The sequence below is a fragment of the Etheostoma spectabile genome, chromosome 12 (assembly GCF_008692095.1).
Source record: "Etheostoma spectabile isolate EspeVRDwgs_2016 chromosome 12, UIUC_Espe_1.0, whole genome shotgun sequence".
Classification (NCBI taxonomy): Eukaryota; Metazoa; Chordata; class Actinopteri; order Perciformes; family Percidae; genus Etheostoma; species Etheostoma spectabile.
This window is the reverse complement of record NC_045744.1, coordinates 9,081,000-9,102,669: the sequence shown is the minus strand read 5'-3', so window position 1 is coordinate 9,102,669 and position 21,670 is coordinate 9,081,000. Positions and strand designations below refer to the sequence as shown.

Below are 21,670 nucleotides of genomic sequence, written 5' to 3'. Positions count from 1 at the left end.
CTTAAAGTACCAGATAAGTGCAGCCTCAGAGAGCCACAAGCATGGCTAAAGACTCTTGTTCTCAGCTTACATAACATCAGACAAATGTGGCAGAGCCATATGGCATGATCTGTCAGTGAAATGCATCATGTTTGAGTCTGCAGTAAAAGAGAAAAACACAGTCTCCCGCAAATGTTTGTGAATCTGTTACTCTCACCACAAGGTCGAATTTCTACTTGAGTGATTCACTCATGGTTTTACAAACTCTCTCAAAATGAGTAGCCTGTGTCTCTGCGTGTGTACATTGAGGTTCTGCAGCTCATAGTGAAGGCAAGAGAGGATCTCCTGAGCCCTGTGTTTATACTGTCTGTTTCCTGAATGGCTGTTTCGAAGCTTGTGAGGGAAGAGACACTGCAGTCTGAGACATATCAAACATAAACACTGAACAATGGATGATGAATGGGAAAGGATTTACTCCAAAGACACCGTTTTGGGGTCTCTGTGTTGGTGCCTGGTGCCATCCAAGGACAGCTCAACAGAACACAATGTCAAAGTTGTCCAATTGTGCTGCGTACAAATGATTCCCTAAGAGTCTTCCCTAAGACTGTATCTAAATGAGCTCTGCCCTTTCCGGGTGAATTAAAGTCATTTACACATGTGGTGATGTCCTTTACAGCCATATCTGGAGTGAAAGTGACTTTCATGACACAGCTCTTTGACTCTCTGGGGTAATTTCACTAAGTTGTATGTTTATGTTAACTAATGGGCCCCATGATGTTTGCCAACCGACCACAGCTGAGGAAGTGATTGAGTTCAACCTAGTGAGTGCCAGGCGATTCTATCAGACTTTGATCCAGCAGTGATAGCAAACCTTGCAACACTATCAAAGCACCATCCCAAGGCTTGTCTTTCTTATCTCAACAAGGACCCTGCCTCGCACAACTGGACCCAAGCTCCTGGGTGGTCTCAGTGCTTAGTTGCGTAACAACGGTGCCTAGCTGTTCCAAGAAGATATGGAATACAGAGAGAATGCTATATTTCAGCCAGATAGGAATGGCTTGATAACCTTGATGGAACTGATAAGGCAAGCTTGTGTAAGGCTTGGTTTCTCAAAATGAAGTAAATGAAATGTTCATGAGGTGGAGGCAGAAAAACTGTATGCATTACCAAGATTATAGAGATTTCATAGGTATAATATTAAATCCCACGCATTCGTTCCATGCCCATATCTGAATATTGTGGAAATCTGTGTGAGTCCCATCCTTGAAAGGGTAATGTGTAGGAGCATAGTGGAGCTGAAGAGGGATGTGCAAAAACAGCCTTCAGTGGGGTGCTGAATGCTGTATTCTCCTTCTTCTGCTTCTGTACCATGTCCCTGACCAACATATCAATAATATCTTAATTATTAAATGTTATGCACAATGTCCCAATCTCCTACTTACACTGACTTTGTTGCTCTTTATGCTACATCACCTGACTTCCTCCTTAGAGGCAGCTTGCACATCCTGGCTTACAATTATGTGGGTAATGTACACACTAAATAGTGTATTACTTTTCATAGGTGTATAAACGAACAGTGAAAAAGAACTGCCTGGCCTGACCTGGACTCGGGACCTGGATGCTTTGTAGGAGTGAGAGAAGGGGGTGTGGTCTCTTCTTGTCTACCCCATTTCCTGCTTCCACACCAGCTCTAATTGGAAATTTGGGTGGCCCTGTTTATTTACATGGTTGAAATGCGGCGAGGTTGTATTTATATTTTCATGGCGCGTTCTCAGCAGTGCTGCATTACACAGCCTTCCCCTGAGATCGCTGTGGGAGAGGGAGAGAAGTGTAGAGTAGCCCAACGGTTGGATGTGTGAGTGCAGGACGGAAGTGTGATGGAGGTTGTATGAGGTCTAATTTCCTTCTCTGTGAATCTGCACTTAATGATCATTAAGACAAGACCATTAAATGATCGGTGATGCCTTTAATTTATTACTTGGGTAATAAGTAATAAGACACAAAAAATAATAATAAAATAACAGAATCACAAATTTATTAGATTCACAAACAACATACAAATAACACACTTGTCAACATATTCACAAACAAGAAAAAAAAGGTCAAAACAAAAACATAAAACCCAGATTCATTCAAGATGGGACACATTTTTCAGATACAAAGAAAAAATAAACTGAGCTGTACTCTTTTAGCGCATCAGGAATCCCATAAAAATTATAAATATTTAATTACACTATAGTGCTAAGTCAGAACCAACGTTTATGCATGGCTTACTTCAGAGCATAAATGAAAAAAAAAAAACTGGTTATCAACAAGGATTCAAGGATTCAAAGATTTATGTCAGATGTACCAGTACATTACATGCACAAGTAATATGTGTAGTAAAACGCAATGTGGCAAGCCCCAAAGGGTGTGCTAAATTTGAAAGAAAATATATAAAGGATAGAAATTAATGAGAAATAATAGTTGATGAAAAAAAATCAACATGTTAAAAAAAATTCTAATATAATAATTGCAAATATGCTAAATTTACATTAAGGATTAAGGAATTGTGTCAATTTCTTATCCAATAATGTAAGGGAAAGTAGTTGAACATTTACTCCAAACAAGGCTATAGTTTCAGAAATTACACTAGCCTAAGACACTCTAACCTAAAGGTCTCTAAGGTCCCATATGTATACATGGGTAAAAATTATCCTTAGATGAGCCATGTCAGAGTGGTGGCAGTGTGTGTTTATCTTTTAGACCGGGGCTGCTGAGTGGCGGAAGGCAGAGCTTTCTAGTCAAGCCATGGCTGCAGACAGCCTGGACCTGACTCTGGATAAAGTAAACACATGAGCATGCGCGCACGCGCACGCGCTCACACACACAAACACACACACACACACACACACAACACACACACACACACACACACACACACACACACACGGCTCTCCCGTTCTCCTCCCTGCCCGTCAGCTGGAGACCACACACCCAGACCACACAGAGTCTGAGAACAGCCCGAGTCACTCTCACGCAACACAGCCCACGAGCTGTCACTCTGACCACTTTGCCTCTCCGTCAGCACTGGTTCTGCATGTCACTTGACACACAAAGCAAAGTATCTGTGTTTAGAAAGATAGAAAATGAAAGGAAGAGAATACCAAAGTCTTTTGTTTAACAGGAGGAAATCTAGAGAGCATTGAAAATATTAATGTTTTTCTAATGTTTTTCATTATAAGAAGTGAGTGTGTGTGTGTGTGTGTGTGTGTGTGTGTGGTGTGTGTGTGTGTGTGTGTGTGTGTTTGTGTGTGTGGTGTGTGTGTGTGTGTGTGTGTGTGTGTGTGTGTGTGTGTGTGTGTGTGTGTGGCGCATGTGTGTGCACTCCTGCATGTGTGGATGTTTGTTTGTTGAGGCAGGCATGTTACAGGGAGTCATGTCCCTGGGCCATTTAGAGTGATCAAAGAGTTTGTGAATGCACCCAAATGTGTGAATATCGTGTGTTTTTCATATGTACATGTATATATATATTTTTTTTTCTTTTTTGGCATGTAGAGTATACATATTCCCACTGTCTTCAGCAAGTGCATCAACCAACAAATGATACATCACACCCTGCTGGTCATTTATTTTACTGCACGAATATACATGGACAGTCCCTTTTTCTTAGTTGGTTGGTAACTATTTACTTTGTATCTCTGTTATGTGTCTCATGAGGAAATCTAGATTATGGTGAAAAAAAACTCTGCAAGTTGCCAGCCAAACAAAACAGGCATCCCATTCCCTTGCATGAGTGCCAGGTAGACCACCATATTGTTCTGCTTTTCAACCCTAATCAGTTTACACTCGTGTCCCAAGTCATCTGGTTGTTTTCCATTACTTTGCTGCTCCTTATCCGACAACTGTTATTGCTTTCCTGCCATCATAAAGTATTGGGTCAAGTACATTGTTATCTGAAGAGTCTCAGATAAACACTGGCATTTGAAAACAATTCAATCTGATTAATTGTGGTGATAACAATTTTATTTACTGGTGTTGGGGGAGACATTCTCATGTCTTGTGGAGGTCACATCCCGATAATTAACACTATATGTTTTGTTATTATCATTAATAACAATAATAGTGATAATAATAATAAAATGATAATGACTTACATTAAGAATAGAGTGATTTTCTTGTGTGTGTGTGTGTGGTGTGTGTGTGTGTGTGTGTGTGTGTGTGTGTGTGTGTGTGTGTGTGTGTGTGTGTGTGTGTGTGTGTGCGTGTGCGTGTGCGTGTGCGTGTGTACTCAGTCACACCTAAACAGTTAGGTTGAATTGTCCTCTATTCATCTGCCAACAATGTATGTCAGTATTGGTTCCCATCAGCTACTACTTCCTAAAACTCAACATTAGTAGTGGGCCTGGCCTGTCATATTCAGGGGTCAACATTAGTGAAAAAGGAGAACGAGGTCAACACCTTTCTAACCACGGGGGTCAACAAGCAGGATCAGACAGAGTTTACTAGGGTTAAACAGGACTGTCATCAAATCCAGGGCAGAGGTCTGACACTAAACAAACTGGGGTCATGGACTCTGAGTCTAGTGTAGAATTACCAAAGGTACGTTCTCAGGGATAGGGTTTTAAAATGTAAGGGGATCTTACCAGATTATTTCTTCTTTTTTTGTTTTTCTGTACACCCCTGAACTCTATTTTATGTCAGACACCACATGACAGCTACAGATGGGTATAAAGTGCCCCCAATTTCTCAAATTGGATAACTCCTCTCTAGGGTGTAGGTCTATGTGTAGGCTTGTGGGCTGTGTGTTTGTGTGTGATGTCTGTAGCTGCTTTAGTCTTACTAGTTGGATTAATAAAGTTCAATTGAATTGAATTATTTTATACTATGACCACCAACGGTACTGTATGTACAATGCCTAGAGTGATGTATGACAACCCACAACATTCAGCTGTATTTTACTTGGAGCTTGAAAGTAGAGTAGTGTCATATACCTTTTTTGAGAAAAACTAAAATCACATTTAATGAGAAGAAACATAAACATTATTCAATGGAGCTGAAACACATTTCGTTCTTCTTGTTAATCATCATGTCGAGGCCTCAAATTCAGAGCTTTTTGTTTAGCTGCAACTACACTAACCAGCAGATGTCAGCAAAACATTACTACGGTTTTATTGTGGTATACCCTCATTTCTTTCTTGTCTCAGAGTCTTAATATAGTATGAAACATACTGTACAAAAATAGACAACAAAAAGTCAACAATGCTTTCTAAATATGTTGCTAAAAATTTGAATAACATAATCACTGTAAAAATCAGAGAATCTCAGTGCAACAGTATACACTTTTACAGTAAGTGTGATCAATGCCACTGTAATTGCAGTGAAACCCCCAAAAATATTATGATCCATGTGTGAAGGGTAGTAACAGAATGAGATGAGAGACACATTTAAACACAAAGGCCTATGATGTTACAGTGATTTTTGTGACGCATTTTGGTACTTCTTTTTTGAGATGGAAACATCAGGCATGAAGATTAAAGCAGCATATTACTGTATAATGTGTTCTATCTGCCCAGACAGATTATTCATAGTCACTGACTCAAAATGGAACTTTCTTTTGGAGAAAGTATTGCATGTGGTATGCTCATGGTATTTTCATTTCTCTGTAAAAAACTTGTTTGGGTTTTTGACTAAACTGTTCACTCCAAAGCTTCAACTGAAGGGCCGAGGCGATGTCAATCGGAGTAACGGCTCATACGGCGCGGAAAAAGTGAAGCCTGACTACAAATGATGTGGCTTCCTGCAGAGGGGGGAAACACCATGTCAAATGTGTGAATGTGCTTTTCTTTTGGCTTTTTTCTTTCTTCATTTTCTTACCAATTCTGACTCTTTCATTCTCCCTCCCTTTGTTTGCAAATCAAAAAGAGCTCAAAGACAAAACAGCACAGCAGACGTGGGAAGTAGAAGATTGATACGTTTATTTAAAAAATAAATCATGTGGCAATTTTATATTAGTCAATCTCCTTATAATCTCTATTCCTTGTCATTATTCTGATATTTTGTACAAAATGCTGAAACTATTTTCTTTAGTATGCACTTATTTCGTGATTTTCTGAATGTTTTACTGTAACTGTAAAGTGTGATGTGTAATGGGTGTGTGTTTTTGTGTTTGAGTCACTGACGTTGGTGTTTTATCCTGAGTCCATATAGGTCAATTCCTCCAAACAGTAATAGTGCAACTGTGTGACACATGCGTACCCACCTACACGCATGCACACACGGCCCTTTATCGCACAAACACACAAACACACAGACACACAGACACACACACAAAAACACACGTACACACACACACGCGCACACACACACTCACACCCAAACACACACTCACACCCAAACACACATATATATACACACACCCCATTGTGCTGTTGTGTTTACCACAACAGCACACTTTATGGAGCTGGTAATGTTTTCACTATTAGAATTTGATTTTGATTGAGTTAAATGTAAAACAAAATTTCAACCAGCACAGAATCAGACTAGCTGATGTGTTTGAGAGTAAAAATGATTTATGGTTCAGACACACACAAAAAAAGAAGAAAAAAAAACATTCCCGCCTGTGATTTTGGTCATACTTTTGAAGCCATTGTGAAAGTGATGTGGTTGAAGTGTGAAGGAAGTAAATGCAGAGATCGAAACTCTGGACCACAGATGAAAAACATAATAAAACCTTTATCCCTTGACGCATGAGCCTTTAGGACATCAAAACATGAGGAATTGCATTGGTTTCACTATTGGATAGGTATGGCTTATGATGCATTCTTAACTAGGTTGTTAGGATCTCATGATAGCTTTTGTGTGGACGTTACATCCAGTGTGTAACCTCAACAGTACATCAGGGAACTCTGGGTATCGCTAGCATGGGAACCAGAGAGCTCTTCCCTGGCTAAACCTGTGCGCAGACCACAAAGGTAGTTTTTCTTCCCATTTGTGAGGCCTAAAGTTTCAGGTCAAGAGGAAATGGTACGGTTTTCTCACAGTTACAGGATGAGTGTGATTTTTCCAGTCAACAGTCCAAGAGGTTAAGGTCACCCACTATTTCTGGTGACACAGACCTTGATGCCCAAGCTGCTCTCTGATAATGTGTTGTTAGCTAGTGGTCCCCAACCTTTTTTCGTTTGTAAGCATTTAATACAAAGCCAGTCGACCTGTAAACACTTGTCACGAAGTTCATGTCTAGAAGTTGTTGACCTGAAAAAGTTAAACTATACACTGGGGACTTCTTGGATTATCTTGTGATCCCTTCTGGTGTTTTGTTCAGTTTGATGTAATTTAAATGAATGTAATATTTTTAAAAGCTGGCCAGATTCAGTAGAAATAGATTTCCGTAAGTGTGTCCTGCAACGTACTGTATGTAGCAGCCAAGAGATAAAAAAAGTGTGATAACAGCTTCCTCTCACTGCACCAGACCAGTGATAACATCAATTTCTCTCAAACTTCAGTTGTAACTTGCTCTTTTTTTGCGATAAAAAACAGAATTGAGGTCTACAATGGACCCAAGCATTGATATTGTTGACTGTTGCTCACATAAGCAAATTTTATTAAACTGTACATCAAGTCCTGTATGTAATCAAAATTTTGAATCACAAAAGGAGCTGTGTCAACTGAGTTTAAAAGGCAGGGTTTGGGACTGTGCCACTCACAGTGTGTGAGCATCAACTGTTACCTGTGAAAATGCAATAAATATTCATTCATACTCTGTTTTGTCCCTTTGACATATCAGTGTTTGTCTTAGGGGCCATTCTTCCTGTGCACCTGCGCTAGTACTTCCTGTCTCAGTCACCCTCTGCTCTCCTTATCCCCCCACCCTCAAACCGCATCCTTCACACTGTCACAATAATACTTGTGAGAAAAAAATACATTACTCTACAATCACAGACAGAAAGACTACCACGCATAGGTGTGCAAGTGAAAACAACAGGGTCTTCCCCATCTCTACCCCTCAGTATCATGATAGCTTCTATCATTTACAGTACACAGCAATGCAGTCAAAAGGGTTGAAAAACGGCCAGCGGTTTACTTTGACATTCATGGGGGGGAATGTATGTGTCACTCCTGAATATGCTGTAGAGATCTCTGGGAAGGATAGTCGTTTGTTGGAGATGTGTTCTGTTCCTGGGTGTGATCAAAAGCCCGCATGTAGTGGCCATTGCTCTGCTGGTAATAGTACACCAGTTTTCTGGCAAACACTGGCTCCACCTAAAACAAAATTAGGTCTATGAAATATGCCTGTGACTGCTGAAGCATGTTATCCTATTGTGTCCTACAAAGGAAGAGAGAAGTACCTAAAGAAGCAGTGAACTAGAAAGATGGTTTGGTGGCTAGCATGGGCTACTACGTAGCCTACCAACGATTGTAATACCTTCATTGTATGTCTTTTCAGGTTACCAAAAAAAAAATACACCTAATAATATACATACTACCTAAAATATGCATATTTCTTTCTGCATTCTTGTGAATATGTTTTCATACATTTATTTACTTTATTGTGATTATTTACAGTCCATTAATATGAAAAAAATGTAACTCTGTTTTGCTAGTTGTCTGTCTGTTGGACTCGACTACTAATATTTTCATTGAATTCAATATAATAAATGTATTTACATTTTAATACATTTAATGGGAGCTTAACCACACTAAATTGCATGGAGTCAAATAGATAATGCTAATTAGCCTTAGTAGGAGCTGTTTATCTTTAGTTTTAGCTAAGGCTTGCTAAAACTCACCAGCTAGCATGATAAAGGGCTCTTGATTTAGCTGCCTTTACTATGGGTTGCCTTTATTTTAGCTCTGTTTTGTAGTAAGTGCAAATTTAAGAAGGTGTTTTTACAGAAATTGCACAAAAATATGATAGAATATGTGTAAACAAAGAATCAGATTCAGGTCTTAACTTACATTACATTTTGTGTTTTAAGACAATACTGAAGTCTTTAATGTCTTAAATTTAGTATTGCTAAAAACCACATGCATTGGCTAGGGTTGTTAGAGTGATAAATAATTAAAAGAAATGTCACCACCTGAGAATGTAATAGCTACTATGATTTAAAAAATTGTTTTCAATTACTAGATACAGCTTTGTAGTGTGGGTACCTGTGCTGTGATCATCTTCCTTGGGCGCTGGGGGTCGGGGTACTCGTCTCCAAAACATAGCACCACCTGGTGTCTGGGTAAATGTCGGCCATTATGGACAAAATCTTGAAGTTCTGGTAGAAGAGGAGCAAGAAAAGAGAGGACAATGAGGTGCATTAAATCCACAACAAATCCACTATGTGCTACCTATCGCACGACACTTTCCCTTATCATCGGAACTTTTCTGGAAACCACAGAGTGGATAATGGAAATTTTATTATAAATTGGCAGAGAAAACACCATCTTGTCATACTGTGTGATGGACCACAGGAGGTGGGTGGGGACTTCACACACTTTGACCCCCTGCTGAGAATGTGACTATAGATGTTTAGTGCTACTTCAACACTGTGAGGGACTTACCCAGCCAAAGCACCTGCAGCCTTTCCTTCATCACTATCACTGACATCACAGCCATTATCAACATGACCACAACCATCGTCATACTCAAAATAGCTGAAGCAGCATGGTTATTAGTGCATTACTTATTGTAACCGCTTAAGGAGTTTAATAAGAAATCCAACCCAAATCCATTGTCATCCAGCGGAGTTGCTAGATGCTGCTATGTTATAAAAGCCTGTGCTCTCGCGGAGCGCTATACCTGACAGTTACCTTTTACTGACTGACCATGACAACAACGACCGATAAAAAGCTTTGTGCACAGCTGACAGCCACCTTTTCTTAGCTCAATGTCACTGCAACAGCCGCTAAAAAGACCACAAACTCACGGTTGTCTGTGCCCTGGGCACAGTAAACTGTTTGCTGGCTACGCCCACTGAACATTAGCAAAGGGGAAATATTTCGGCAATGGGGAGTTGTTGGTACTAGCTACTGCTTCCAGACCAGACTCGTTATACATTCACTCACATACTTGTACCCGTTACAGACGTTGCAAAGCAGCGACCTGTAGAGAACACTGTGTCCCAGTCCAACAATTCAGGCTACGGGGTGTTTTGCCAAAGTAAAATGGCATGTGTCATAGATCCTACATTAGCAGTTAGCATGTATTAGCACGTCGGCGTTTTCAGGGTCACTTCCCCGGCTGTGTCTAATTTTTTTTGGGAACTATCTATTTCGAGTACTCTATGTAATTTATTGTGAGCACATGAATGTTGAAATTAATGAAAATGACTTTCCCTATGTTAGCCGTGATATAAAAGAATGAAGCTCAACTCGCTGTCCTTTCAGGCTTTAAGCTGTCTCCATCTTTTAAATACATCTCCAATATTTACCTGTAGTTTACCTTGTTTCTGGTTATAATGCAACCCTTTATAAAGATGCCGTTTTTTTCAGCGTGGGTTGAATTAATCTATCTCCATTGATCTCTTTGTTTGTTTGCTGCTTCCATGACTGCACTATAGATATAGCGCAATGGTTCGCGTTTTTTACAGAAATACCTGGCAACCCAGCCCGGCTGTCAAACTAGGCAGTTGATTCCAACACACAGGCCAAAACACAAACAAAAATTCACTCATGGAACAAAAATTTCAAAAGATACTGGCTTTAGCATTGTTGTCAGAAAACATAGTATTTCAACTTAGTTGTTTCCTTAATATGTGATGACACATTGTGATCATTTTTCTAATCAAATACAGTTGTCCCTTTAAGGTAATATTTAAACTCAGGACTTTCACTTGTAATAGAGTACTTTTATTTTATGATATTACTACTTTTCTAACAATATAAACTTTAAAAAAAAGTACTTTTAAGTGCAGGGTTATTGTATCGAATTGCATCCTATTGCACAAGTGTTTCTGCCATTATGTCCAAACCTGCAGGTTTGAAACGCAACAGAAACATTAGAAACATTTGTGCTTACCAATAAGGAATTGCTGGGTGTCAAACAGTTTGCATGGCTGCTCCTTCTCCAGCTTGTTGGGTTTATCCATAAATGGAGCCAGAGGTCCTTCCCAGTACACTCGTCCTTGGCAGAGGCGCTTAGCGTACAACCCGTCAGGTGTCATCCACAGAAGCACCCCCTTCTCCAGTACATTAGGAAGCATCTCAGCACCCTGTCTCTGAGACTCAGGGTACGGGAATGGAAAAAGAATGATTTCTTCCCCGCTGTGAAGCTTGTCCTCGGGGCATGGGGAGGAAGAGGAGGAAGAGGATGGAGAGGAGGAGGAAGAAGAGGTGATCCGACAACCTTCTGGACTGGTGGTGGTAACCTCCTTCACCAAAGCCTCTCTGTAGTATAGGGACACATGCAGGCTGAAATCTGGAAGAAAGGGACAAGCATTTAGCTGATGGATCCTTGTAGAAAACAATTTGAGCCTTACAGCCTGATCAGATGGAGGCCCTGTTGTTGTCTAGCTTAAATAAAACATACTTCTTGGTAATCTTGACATACAGAGTATTACTCTCATCGTCCCAAGCATCTTTTTAACCCTTTCTTAAATCTAACATCATGTGATAGATTAAAAAGAAACAACCTGCATAGCCTGCAGCTCTGAGTTCAGAATGGGGAAGTGTTGTACAAAAAATTCTTATCTGCAGTTTATTTTATTTTCAAAATAGTAAACAAGCATGTGAGTGTGCATATGTCCCAAGATGATTCTTTACCTGTTATGGCATTGTTTTGGTCAATTGAATACACGGGCGGTTGGGACTCTGAAAAGTAGGTGTGGAAGGAGAGCTGAAAACCTGTGGAAAATAAATTAAATAAATAATGGGTATTGAATGTCAAAGGGAATTCTGCCACTTGTTTGCAGACATGGGTTTTCTGTATTCTTGAAGTGGAATATGGAACAAAATCAAGCCTGGAGAAAGTGGGAGAAATCCATATCTTTTTTGAAGCCTTGCAGTAGATATGGCACAGAAATCCCATGTTTCACACATCATCAGTCATGCACAAAAATAACCTCAACCAACAAGGACAAACAACCAGGTCTTCCACATACCAAATTTGGCACTTGGTGCTGCACAGACCACTGATCAGTAGTGCATAGCTGCTGAATCAACCACTGCCTGTTTCCAAGCCACTTTACTTCTGCCATCTCTTCAGCCTGCACATGCATTAGCATCATGTGAATTATGCATGCATGTCCATTCAATTTGATATAATTGAACTGTTTTGTATCCCATAATTTGCCTCAGGTTCCTTGAGTATCACATGAAACACTGCCACATTCAAAGGCATGCTTTTTATACAATGAATAGTTAACACTTTATCAAGATTGTCCTGACTAATTAAACAAAGGTAGCAATATATAAAATATTTTTCTTTAAATAGTACTATAAATATTTACACAATATGATTTTTGATAAATAATCATAAGTAAAATGGATATAATAATATATTGGGCAAGTGCTTAAAGGCAAACAATAGAACAGATAGAACAGTCTGGTAATTTCCAAAAAGCACATCACTCTACTGTAATTTAACCTTTAAAGGTGCCCTGCCACAAGTATTCCTTACTTTGTATTAATGTCTGAAATCCTACTATGAACTTGGTAACATTTTTTTGTGGAAAATGCCTTGGTTACCTTGTTTTCATTCTAGTGTGGTATAGAAAGCCTGCAGGAAGACTTACTGTAGCTCCATTTGTACCAGTTCTCATTCAAATTCAACGAGCCAAGCTGCTTGACTCTGATTGGCTAACAGCTAGCCAATGAGAGCCTGGCTGTCAGCATCCTTTACCCAGCGCAACTGGGCGAGCTCATGAATAGTAATGAGCTCAGGTAATATGACGTCAGACTGACCAGCTTTTGTAATTGGCCTGATTTCTCCACCTATTTCTTGTCAGTCGCTAGAGCTGACAGAGGAGGAAGCAGTTCATTTTCACATTCACAACATAACACAAACACATTTGGACCTAACATATTTCAAAAACTACAAGTAAAAACAGTTTTGTCTGGCAGGGCACCTTTAAAACCAGGAAAAAACAACACTTGTGTCATATCACAAATTCTGATGTCAAAAATGTAAGACAATATCTAGCCTCATATATTGATATACTACCAGTACATTGCCCAGCCCTAACTTTATATGGTAATTCTTTACTATCTTCTTTGTTCTTGTTTAATGCATAAAAGTTAGCGACACAACTGTCTCTAAACTTGTGGTTGTGTAGGTTTTTTTCCACCTTAAAAATCAAATTTAAATTCCACTGAAATTTTAATTACCTAACAACAACCTACAAGTCACTGATATTACCCTTTTTTGAACAGTCCATGATATTACCTTAAGACCTGTTCATCAGTTCATTCGGCTCAGTTCATAGATGCATCAGAGCATTACACCATTACACAATGAAACACATAAGCGTTATTACAAACTTTCTTTACATTTTCTGTGTCAGTAAAATGACTATTCCATCTCAGACTTCTCGTTTAATAAAAAGAATGACACAGGTATTGAAAATTGATGCTATTATTTGGATAATATATGTGAACAATACAGCAATACTGCAGTCAATGATTAAATCTATATATCCCATCTCTCTCTATAGTTTTATATTCCTGGCAATATCTTACCATTTTCTGTGTGTGACCCCGGCCAAGCCCGACTGAACGGTGATGGGTAGTGGCACTGACCATACTGCAGCTCTGCATGTGACCCATGGTGATGTGGAGGAGGAAGAGGTTGTTGTTCTGGGGGTGAGTAATCCCTCCAGTCCCTTCTCTCCGGAGAAACCATATAGCCGGATACCTGAGGAAGAATCACAGGGATGCAGTACTGCAGATTAATGTATGTGCTCTGACCAGTCTATAGCATGCAGCAGCCACAAAATCAATCTACTGACCTGGTTGTGCATCGACGTAAATGGAGGAATATAGCCAAGGGCGTTTGCAGGTGATGGTGTCTCCTCTACACTCATTTTCATTCCTGTAAATGTACAAAATCAACCATATATTTTTTAGACAACTGGTCCACAATATTGGCCAGGCTGTGCTGTGAAAACTATGCATCTCCATCCCACAAAAAAACATTGTTTTATTGTGCAGATTAACAATAACCTGATAGTGTATGAAACATAATATTCTGTGAACCTAATTCATGTTGGCAGCTTGATAGTGTGAATGTGTTTTGTTCATGTTTTGTGAGGTCCTGCTATAATTTAATTTAAGTGACAGGGTGATTTGAGACAGGGGCTAAATCCTGTTGATTTCAATGTGTTAGCTCAGATAGCAAGAACTGCTCTGGTGTGACAGAAACTGTTGTATGATGGCAGAGACTTAGTTATGCAAGGCTGGAGGTCGCCTGGTTGTGTTATGTGCACCCTGAGCTCAGTAACCGAAGCCCTCTAAAAAAAGCACTACGGCCTTTTTGGTACATGCTTTGGCTTCCTTTGTGCTTCCTGCCTCATCAGAAACTACTGCAGTGGTGCATATGTATGTGAAAAGTTGCCAATAGTCTGAGATGCTTGTAAAATGCAGATATGCAAATGAAGTACTGCTATGGCATGGCTTCATATTTTACAGTTGATCATCACATTTCAACCATAAATTATTTCACTCACCTGTCACATCATGGGTGGCTAAATGTAAGTCTCACAGCATTTTTGATGGATGAAATGTACACACACTTACCTCTTTTGGCTGCTTCTGGAATGATTCTGTAGACTTTATAGGGGTCTGAGATGTCTAGTTGGCTTCTTTCCACTAACTCATCAAAGTCATTGCTTTTATTAAGAGCACAGCGTAGTCTTGTTTTCCATGTGGGGGGATCTGGCTTATCGACTCCTTCCTTATATTTTCCCTTAAACAATGCCCACGCCTGAAAAAAACATTGAATAGACTCATTTATACTTCCTCTTCAGTCATACCTACGTTAAAAACAAAAGTTTCGAAAAAGTAAAATAAACAAAATCTGCTTTTTAGAATAAGTACTACATTTTGTTGTCACATCATAAGCAATGGGTTGTTTAAAATGCTTCTGTTAGAGGCTTCATGTGCAGTGTGAGAGGGTAGATGGGATAGTCTGACCTTGAAGAGCGCAGCATCCTCGTCTCTGTTATAGTCTTGTTTTCCTGCATGTTTCCACGGAATCCTAAAGATGCTTTTTTCCTCATTTTCCCAAATCAGGCCGGGATATACCCTGCTGTCAATCTGATCGATCAGCCACTGTCTCAGTTTACCGTTGCCACAGCTGACTGACATGCCACTGTCCTCTTCTACGTTCATCTCTGCAAAGAAAAAATCAAATAACGCAACAGGCACAGTAAGGTGACGTAGTTAAGTGAAATTCTACTTTTTTTACAATGTAAGATTCACTCATTTAAATTAACATGCAAAAATAAGTTTGAGAAGACAGTTGATTAGGATTTTAGGTTCAGCGTAAAACTGTTTCAGTATCATTATCACTATTATTGTTTATATTTTATTGTGTCAATGTCAATTTGTGTTCTGTAGAAATCTTGACACAATTCTCCACCTTTTTACACCAGTACCAGTTTAGATGTTACTGATTGATAGTGCATGTCCATGCATACGTATATATATTTACGTATCCATACACGTCTACATGCATGTACCCACATGTATAAAACATATAATTAAGTGAAGAGAAAAGGGAAAAGGGAAAAGGGATTATTAAGATTTCTAATTAATATTACTTTCCAATTACACTTCTTTTAGTGATAAAAGAGATGCCAGGGTTAGTTAGTGTTCCACATAGTTTCTACTTTGTAGCCCTATAGATGTAATATTAGCAATTACTTTGAAAATATCAAGTTATCTAGCCATGCTTTAGACACTTTTGGTCATACTGATTTGAGGGTAGAGGTTCAATGGGTTACTTGTCATAATAATCAAGTTTTCATCTCTGGCAGAAAAAAGAAATGACTCATTTTAAACACATGCATGAACAACAGAAATACACATTAGTCTCTGTTTCCTGCCCAGGGGCTACATTTAAATTATCTTACAGCTAATTCTGGTACAGCTAAGAAGCTGGGCACTGTCACTGGAAAAATAGGAATGAAATAAACGAATAAAATATGCAATAAACAAATAAATAAATAGAAACACAAGTCATTAGCTATAGTTTAAATACAATAGTTTTAACACAACACAGTGTATGGTGGAAAATATGCTAATATAAGACCTTGTCAAGTGTTGAAACTTAATATTATTAGTTAAGTAGGATATTAATTTAAGTTTAATAATAATAATAATAATAATAATAATAATAATAATAATAATAACAATTTAATAATAATGGACCTACCAGATATTCTAAGGTAAAAGACAAAGCTATTATCATTAGACTTGATTCTGCACAGAGGTGAGAGACTAATATCAGGCATTTTCTCCTGACTCAAACTGCAGGGGTTAATTGGTCAAAGTTTCCATTATTTAGGCTGTCAGTCATTGAAAAGGAGCTGCTGCCGCTTACCGTTGATCACGCGACCTCTCCCCGCTGAAATCTGTGATACTCTCGGTGTCCGATTCTTAAGTGTTATCGCATCTTGATTTGTTACAAGGAGGAGCCTCAAGTGCTCTGAGAAGTTCAAAAGGAGATGCACAGCAATCTGGCGCTCATTTCTGTGAAACTCGGCGCCCACGCAGCACTGTGGGGAATCCCTCTAGTGACACCCTGAGCACACACCGGGACGTAATGGAACCGTTACATGTGCATATCACCAATACAAAAATATTCCCCCCAACATATTTTTTTTTCTAAAAGCCTAAGTGCAACCTAATTTCCAGTGACAACTGTTAACTAGAAATGTCTATAGACCTTGATTTTGTTATTGGGGAAGATTGAATTGAGGCACGAGGAACCAATGTCAGAAGAGACATGTAAGGGGTAGTGGTAAGACAGAGAAATGAGATTCAGCCCTAGTTGAATCTGAAATATGTATTTTAGGTTACTTTAGTATTACTGCCCTCCAGTGGCTATCCATGTGCATCCTTAGCTTTCTAAAGAAGACTACTGTGTGCAATGTCTCAATATGCTGAAATGAAAGTTGTTGTTTTTTTTATAGCTGTCGAGTCTCTAAACACAACTGAGAAGAAAGAGTGATACAAGAACGTGATCTTGGTGTGTTCAATGTGACCATGCATGACCTCCCTTGCACATTAGACAAACAGGAAGAACACCAGGAAACAGAGATGTAAACACAGCACAGAGTGTTTTTATCACCTTTGATACGACACCCCACCGACTGACAACCTCACAAAATGCTTGACTTTACTCCTTTTATTTCGCAATTTAAAAGCATCATGAAAAAATGCCAAAAAAAAACACAACAATCATAAATTAGAAAAAAAAACACAGCACCACAAACATCAACCAGATCTAAAATGTATACATGTGTGCATGTTAATTGTCTTTTCCAGTGTTCCTATCTATGACATTTAGAGGATCACTCCAACAGCGATACGCATCCTGATAATAGTCCACTCCAAAGCCCATTTAAACTTCCAGATAGGTCCAGAAAACTGTAGCATCACACGCTGGTGTAATCCTTCAGGCTGAGCAGCAACGTATCGAAACATATCAAAAGATCGAATTAGAAGCCTCCAGTTGGGGTAGATGCCTATTTTTCCACACTTTTACCATTGACTTTAGACATCCTGGCAAGCAAGTCACATAGATCAGCCTCATCGTTGAAGGGGCTGTCCTTATATTCCTTCTGTAGCCATTCTCTGAACTACAGGGAGAGAAAAAAACAGCGTTGTCCTTTGATGATAATTTAAAGAATTTGAGAAAATGCTAAATACTGATTTTGCACTGTCTCTCTACAGGCATATACATGTCTAGTCAGTATTGTGTTGATATATTCCACACTCTCTCGTGCTCCATCTTATCCTCGCTCAATTCCAAGGACTGACCTGATCAGCTTGAGTAGCCTCAAACTCCTGGAGCTGGCGCTGAAAGCCCAGGTTGGGGCCAGCACAGGGCCGGACCACCCTCACCGCAGCCAGCGCCTCCTGCCAGCCCAGTCTTGTCACCGTCATGATGTAAGCCACCACCAGGGTGACACTGCGGGACACACCTGCCAAACTGTAAGAAGATAGGGATGGACAAATGGTATGATGCATGGAGTTATACTGTTAAACTGTTATACTACATGTTTAGCATCATTTATTTATGAATTTCCCCTTGCAGGATTAATTAAGTATGCATTATTATTACTATTATTAATATTAGTATTATTTCATGATTTCAGAAATGCTCATATTATTAAGGTCTTATTTTTTACAATGCTTCTCTTGTGAAGCACTTTGTGACTTTGTAAGAGAAGCTAAGTTAAATAAGTCAATATGTATAGTAGATAAACATGTGGCAAGGCAGATCTTATAAATAGCCTCTTGTTCCCCTGTGTTTCTGAGAAGACCTTCTGTCTAACCAAATACAACTTTCCTCTGTGAACTCATGGTCAGCTACCCCCACTACACAAACACAATGTTGTCAAATTTGCTACTGTACTCAGTTTTGGGAAGTTCAAGAATAGACTTTTGCTTATCATTGAATCCCCTCTGTGCAACAGTTACACATGAATTCACTTGGTGTACTTGGTTGATCTCAGTTTATTTTCCAGTTCTAGATATACTGCACATTTCTATTTTACACGTCTATGATTGTATTATAAAATAGATGGAGGAACACTATCTACATCAACATCTCTAGTCTTTGTGAGCAAACCTTGATTACAGCTTTAAGGTAAAGACACCAAGACAACAAGCGGTCTTTGCTCTCACCAGTGAACGAGGCAGCCTTCTCCTTTGAGGCGGGACTCGTGCATGAACATTATACTTTGTTTAAAGTGCTGAGTCCTGTGGAGCGCAAAAATGTTTGTTATAATAGGCCACATTAAACTATTATGAAAACACAGCAAGTTTATTTCGTCCTCACTGACACCTTAGAGCTCCTGCATGCATCTAAAGGTGGATTGGTTTTTTTTTGTTCATGCCGTGTGTAAGTTTTTGCAGCTGACTTTATACCCTTTTGTTTCTTATCCTGGACGGATCAGGATGGGGGTGTGTTCATATCAAGTTTGAGAGAGTTGGTGTCATATTTCGTATAACAGGTTTTCAAACACCTCACAGTTCTGAACCTAAGAGGTATGAGGCAGTGGGCCAGTAAGGTTGACAAGGGTATTAGAGTGTGTGTGTGTGTGTGGTGTGTGTGTGTGTGTATCGGGGGTAGGTATAAATAGCACCAACCATAGTGCTAAAACTGCAGAACTGAGCTGCAAGACTTCCTTCCTGCTAAAAGACCGCCTGATACATGAATTTGGCCTTAGAAGATTTGTGTTTGAATGTGTCTACACCAGGGTGTCCCTTGTTGATACATGCACCACCCTTGATATTTCTTGAGTTGTGTTTCCCAGTTTCCCACTTAAAACACAACTGCGTGTTTGTGCGTGCTGTGTGCTCATTCGTGTAAAAAAAAAATATTCATGCACCAAGAGCTGAATCCAGCTGTGATACTCAGAAAATAAGATCACAGTAATAATTATATAAAGATAGATAAAGCATATCATTTACATGTTAGCTTGAAGAAAATGAATGCCCACACAGTGCAACCTTAAATGGATTCTCTCTCTCTCTCTCTCTCTCTCTCTCTCTCTCTCTCTCTCTCTCTCTCTCTCTCTCTCTCATTGTTCTGTGCTGTGTTGCTGTGCTGCACATTTGGTACTTACAGGTTTTGTGTGGGCAGGTCAGCTGCTGAAATGCAGAGATAGGTCATCTCCTGAGGGACAAAGTATTACTAGTTGCCTGTCAGCAGTCACTTGCTCTCATGCATTTAACGCAAATCTAAAAGCCAGCAGGTGATAAACAACCTTGGACATCAACGCTCTTAAGGTTTTATGTGTGTTGCTGCTGGTGAACACAGGCTGTGCAATTGTGAGTGGAACAATGGAGGCAATTTTAAGCAGAATTGTAGTCGTACCTGTGCATGCCCCATTCTTATAAATTGATAACAGAAGCTGCTTTTGTACTTGCAGCTATTGGAGAAACTTTACATCAAAATCAATAACCTAGAAAACAAATAAATAATAAAATAGTGATATTAATTACATTATGAATCAAGACTGCACAGTCCACACTGGCTGAAGCAAGAACAACCACCTACTCTAAAACCCACGCAGACACACATCTCAGCACACTGACCAAAACCAACTGTTGTTGACTGGCATTTTTCACGATGCTCCTATCACATGAGTATGAAACTCGCCTGCTTATTGTCTACTCACTCACTCAGGACTGACAACTCAAGAGGCAGCATGGCACCTCTTCCAGACCGACCTGACAGACTGGTTTGTGGACTGGTGTGAGACAGGAGTAAGAGCTCTAATCATGTGCACTGTACTAATACACCAAGAGGGGGCTCAGCCAATCAGATCTTTTCTTTCTCATTTGCTTAATCGATCTGCTTAAAAGCTGAATGAGAAATTTAAGATGCGCACAAGGGGCAAAGATGTTATGTATAGAGCTTCTCACCTGGAGGATGGGAGCTGCACTGTCATGAATGGACAGGATGTGTGTGATGTTGTTTCTGGCTAACTGTTCTCGGTCTCTTGCATCTGACACAAACAAATAACACCAGAAACAATGGGCATGTGCTGTCATATGCAAAAACCAGATCAAAAATAATAATAATAATAATAAAAATACTTGGACAGACCTTTGAAATTTCCCAAGTACAAGTCAGGCAGGATCTGTAAGGACAGAGATATATGTAAACATGAAGCAGACATGGTCAAAGCATCAGTGGTGTCAGCAGCTGAGGGAAACTGAAAGCTGACTCAAACGAAACCATGACAATATGAAATGATAATTATAAATGATAAGTTCAAATCCGGCATATCATGTGACTAGAATAACTAACAAAGTAACAATCACCATCCTTAATATTCATAGTTTAACCACTTGGGCTAAATCAAAAAGTTTATGCTTAATTATTTTGAAGACGTCTTCTCTTATTGAATCATTGCAAACTCATGAGTCTTTGTTTGCTAAACATCTCAAAGACTCTACTGAAGATCATAATTACACTTTCACCACTCGTGTGTGTGTATGTGTGTGCACCGCTAGTCGGGTGCAACAGATGAGAATCCTACCTTATTGATGCCATTCCCCATGCTGAAAAATCCCTTCAAAAAAAAAAAAGTGAAAAGAAATGCCACGCAGTGTTTCCTCGTTGTTTAAAAATGCTTATCCAGCGGCTTGACGCATTCCCAATCCCGCTGTAATGGAGCAGCTCCGCGTCCGAGCAAGGCGAGAACTGCTTCCCAAGCTCCCCGCGATGAATCTTGGGAGTTGTAGTTTGACGATATACGTGGAGCGGCGTTCAGGGATGACACAGGTGTGGTCTAAAGCCAATCCTAGATTTTATGTTGGATATGATGAGAATATTAGTAACTAGCCCCCCAGGCCCGATGACAGCATATTAAACCCTAAAATAAACTTTTAAAATGAAACAGACTGCTACACACCGGAGCCAAATTAGCCAACACCCCCTTGTGAAAATAGCCTATCACGGGAATAGTCTACAAGCCACCATAATGTTAAATAGAATGTAATCTCATTGCATTGTCAGATGTCAACTTTCTGTCCATGTAAGATT

General features: G+C 39.5%; 2 protein-coding genes across 6 annotated transcripts in view; both read right to left on the bottom strand.

The window, feature by feature from the left end:
• The window catches only part of irf4a (interferon regulatory factor 4a), a 21,545-nt gene extending 4,917 nt beyond the window's left edge, over positions 1 to 16,628 (bottom strand). For 2 of the 4 annotated variants that reach the window (XM_032531223.1, XM_032531221.1), the window contains exons 1-9: positions 16,487 to 16,604; positions 15,076 to 15,275; positions 14,680 to 14,866; positions 13,893 to 13,975; positions 13,624 to 13,798; positions 11,710 to 11,790; positions 10,967 to 11,365; positions 9,112 to 9,224; positions 8,068 to 8,220 (exon numbers count right to left, since the gene is read on the bottom strand). In XM_032531223.1, coding sequence (XP_032387114.1) covers positions 8,071 to 8,220; positions 9,112 to 9,224; positions 10,967 to 11,365; positions 11,710 to 11,790; positions 13,624 to 13,798; positions 13,893 to 13,975; positions 14,680 to 14,866; positions 15,076 to 15,273 — 1,386 coding nt within the window. In that variant the 5' untranslated portion in view covers positions 15,274 to 15,275; positions 16,487 to 16,604 and the 3' untranslated portion in view covers positions 8,068 to 8,070. Of the gene's footprint in view, positions 1 to 4,157; positions 4,220 to 6,529; positions 8,221 to 9,111; positions 9,225 to 10,966; positions 11,366 to 11,709; positions 11,791 to 13,623; positions 13,799 to 13,892; positions 13,976 to 14,679; positions 14,867 to 15,075; positions 15,276 to 16,486 lie in introns of those variants that run through there. The other 2 variants (XM_032531224.1, XM_032531222.1) reach the window with 2 other exon arrangements.
• On the bottom strand, positions 12,359 to 21,408 carry dusp22b (dual specificity phosphatase 22b). 2 transcript variants are annotated; one of them, XM_032531226.1, is made up of 8 exons: positions 21,165 to 21,408; positions 20,729 to 20,762; positions 20,545 to 20,627; positions 19,743 to 19,792; positions 18,799 to 18,873; positions 17,929 to 18,100; positions 17,591 to 17,747; positions 12,359 to 12,369 (listed from the first exon to the last, which is right to left on the bottom strand). In XM_032531226.1, exons 1-7 carry the CDS (start codon positions 21,183 to 21,185, stop codon positions 17,634 to 17,636), a joined length of 549 nt encoding a protein of 182 aa, XP_032387117.1. In that variant the 5' UTR covers positions 21,186 to 21,408; the 3' UTR covers positions 12,359 to 12,369; positions 17,591 to 17,633. The 2 variants fall into 2 exon arrangements, with proteins under 2 accessions (XP_032387117.1, XP_032387116.1); XM_032531225.1 differs by lacking the exon at positions 12,359 to 12,369 and having other exon boundaries at positions 17,279 to 17,747.
• Positions 21,409 to 21,670: the final 262 nt, after the last annotated feature.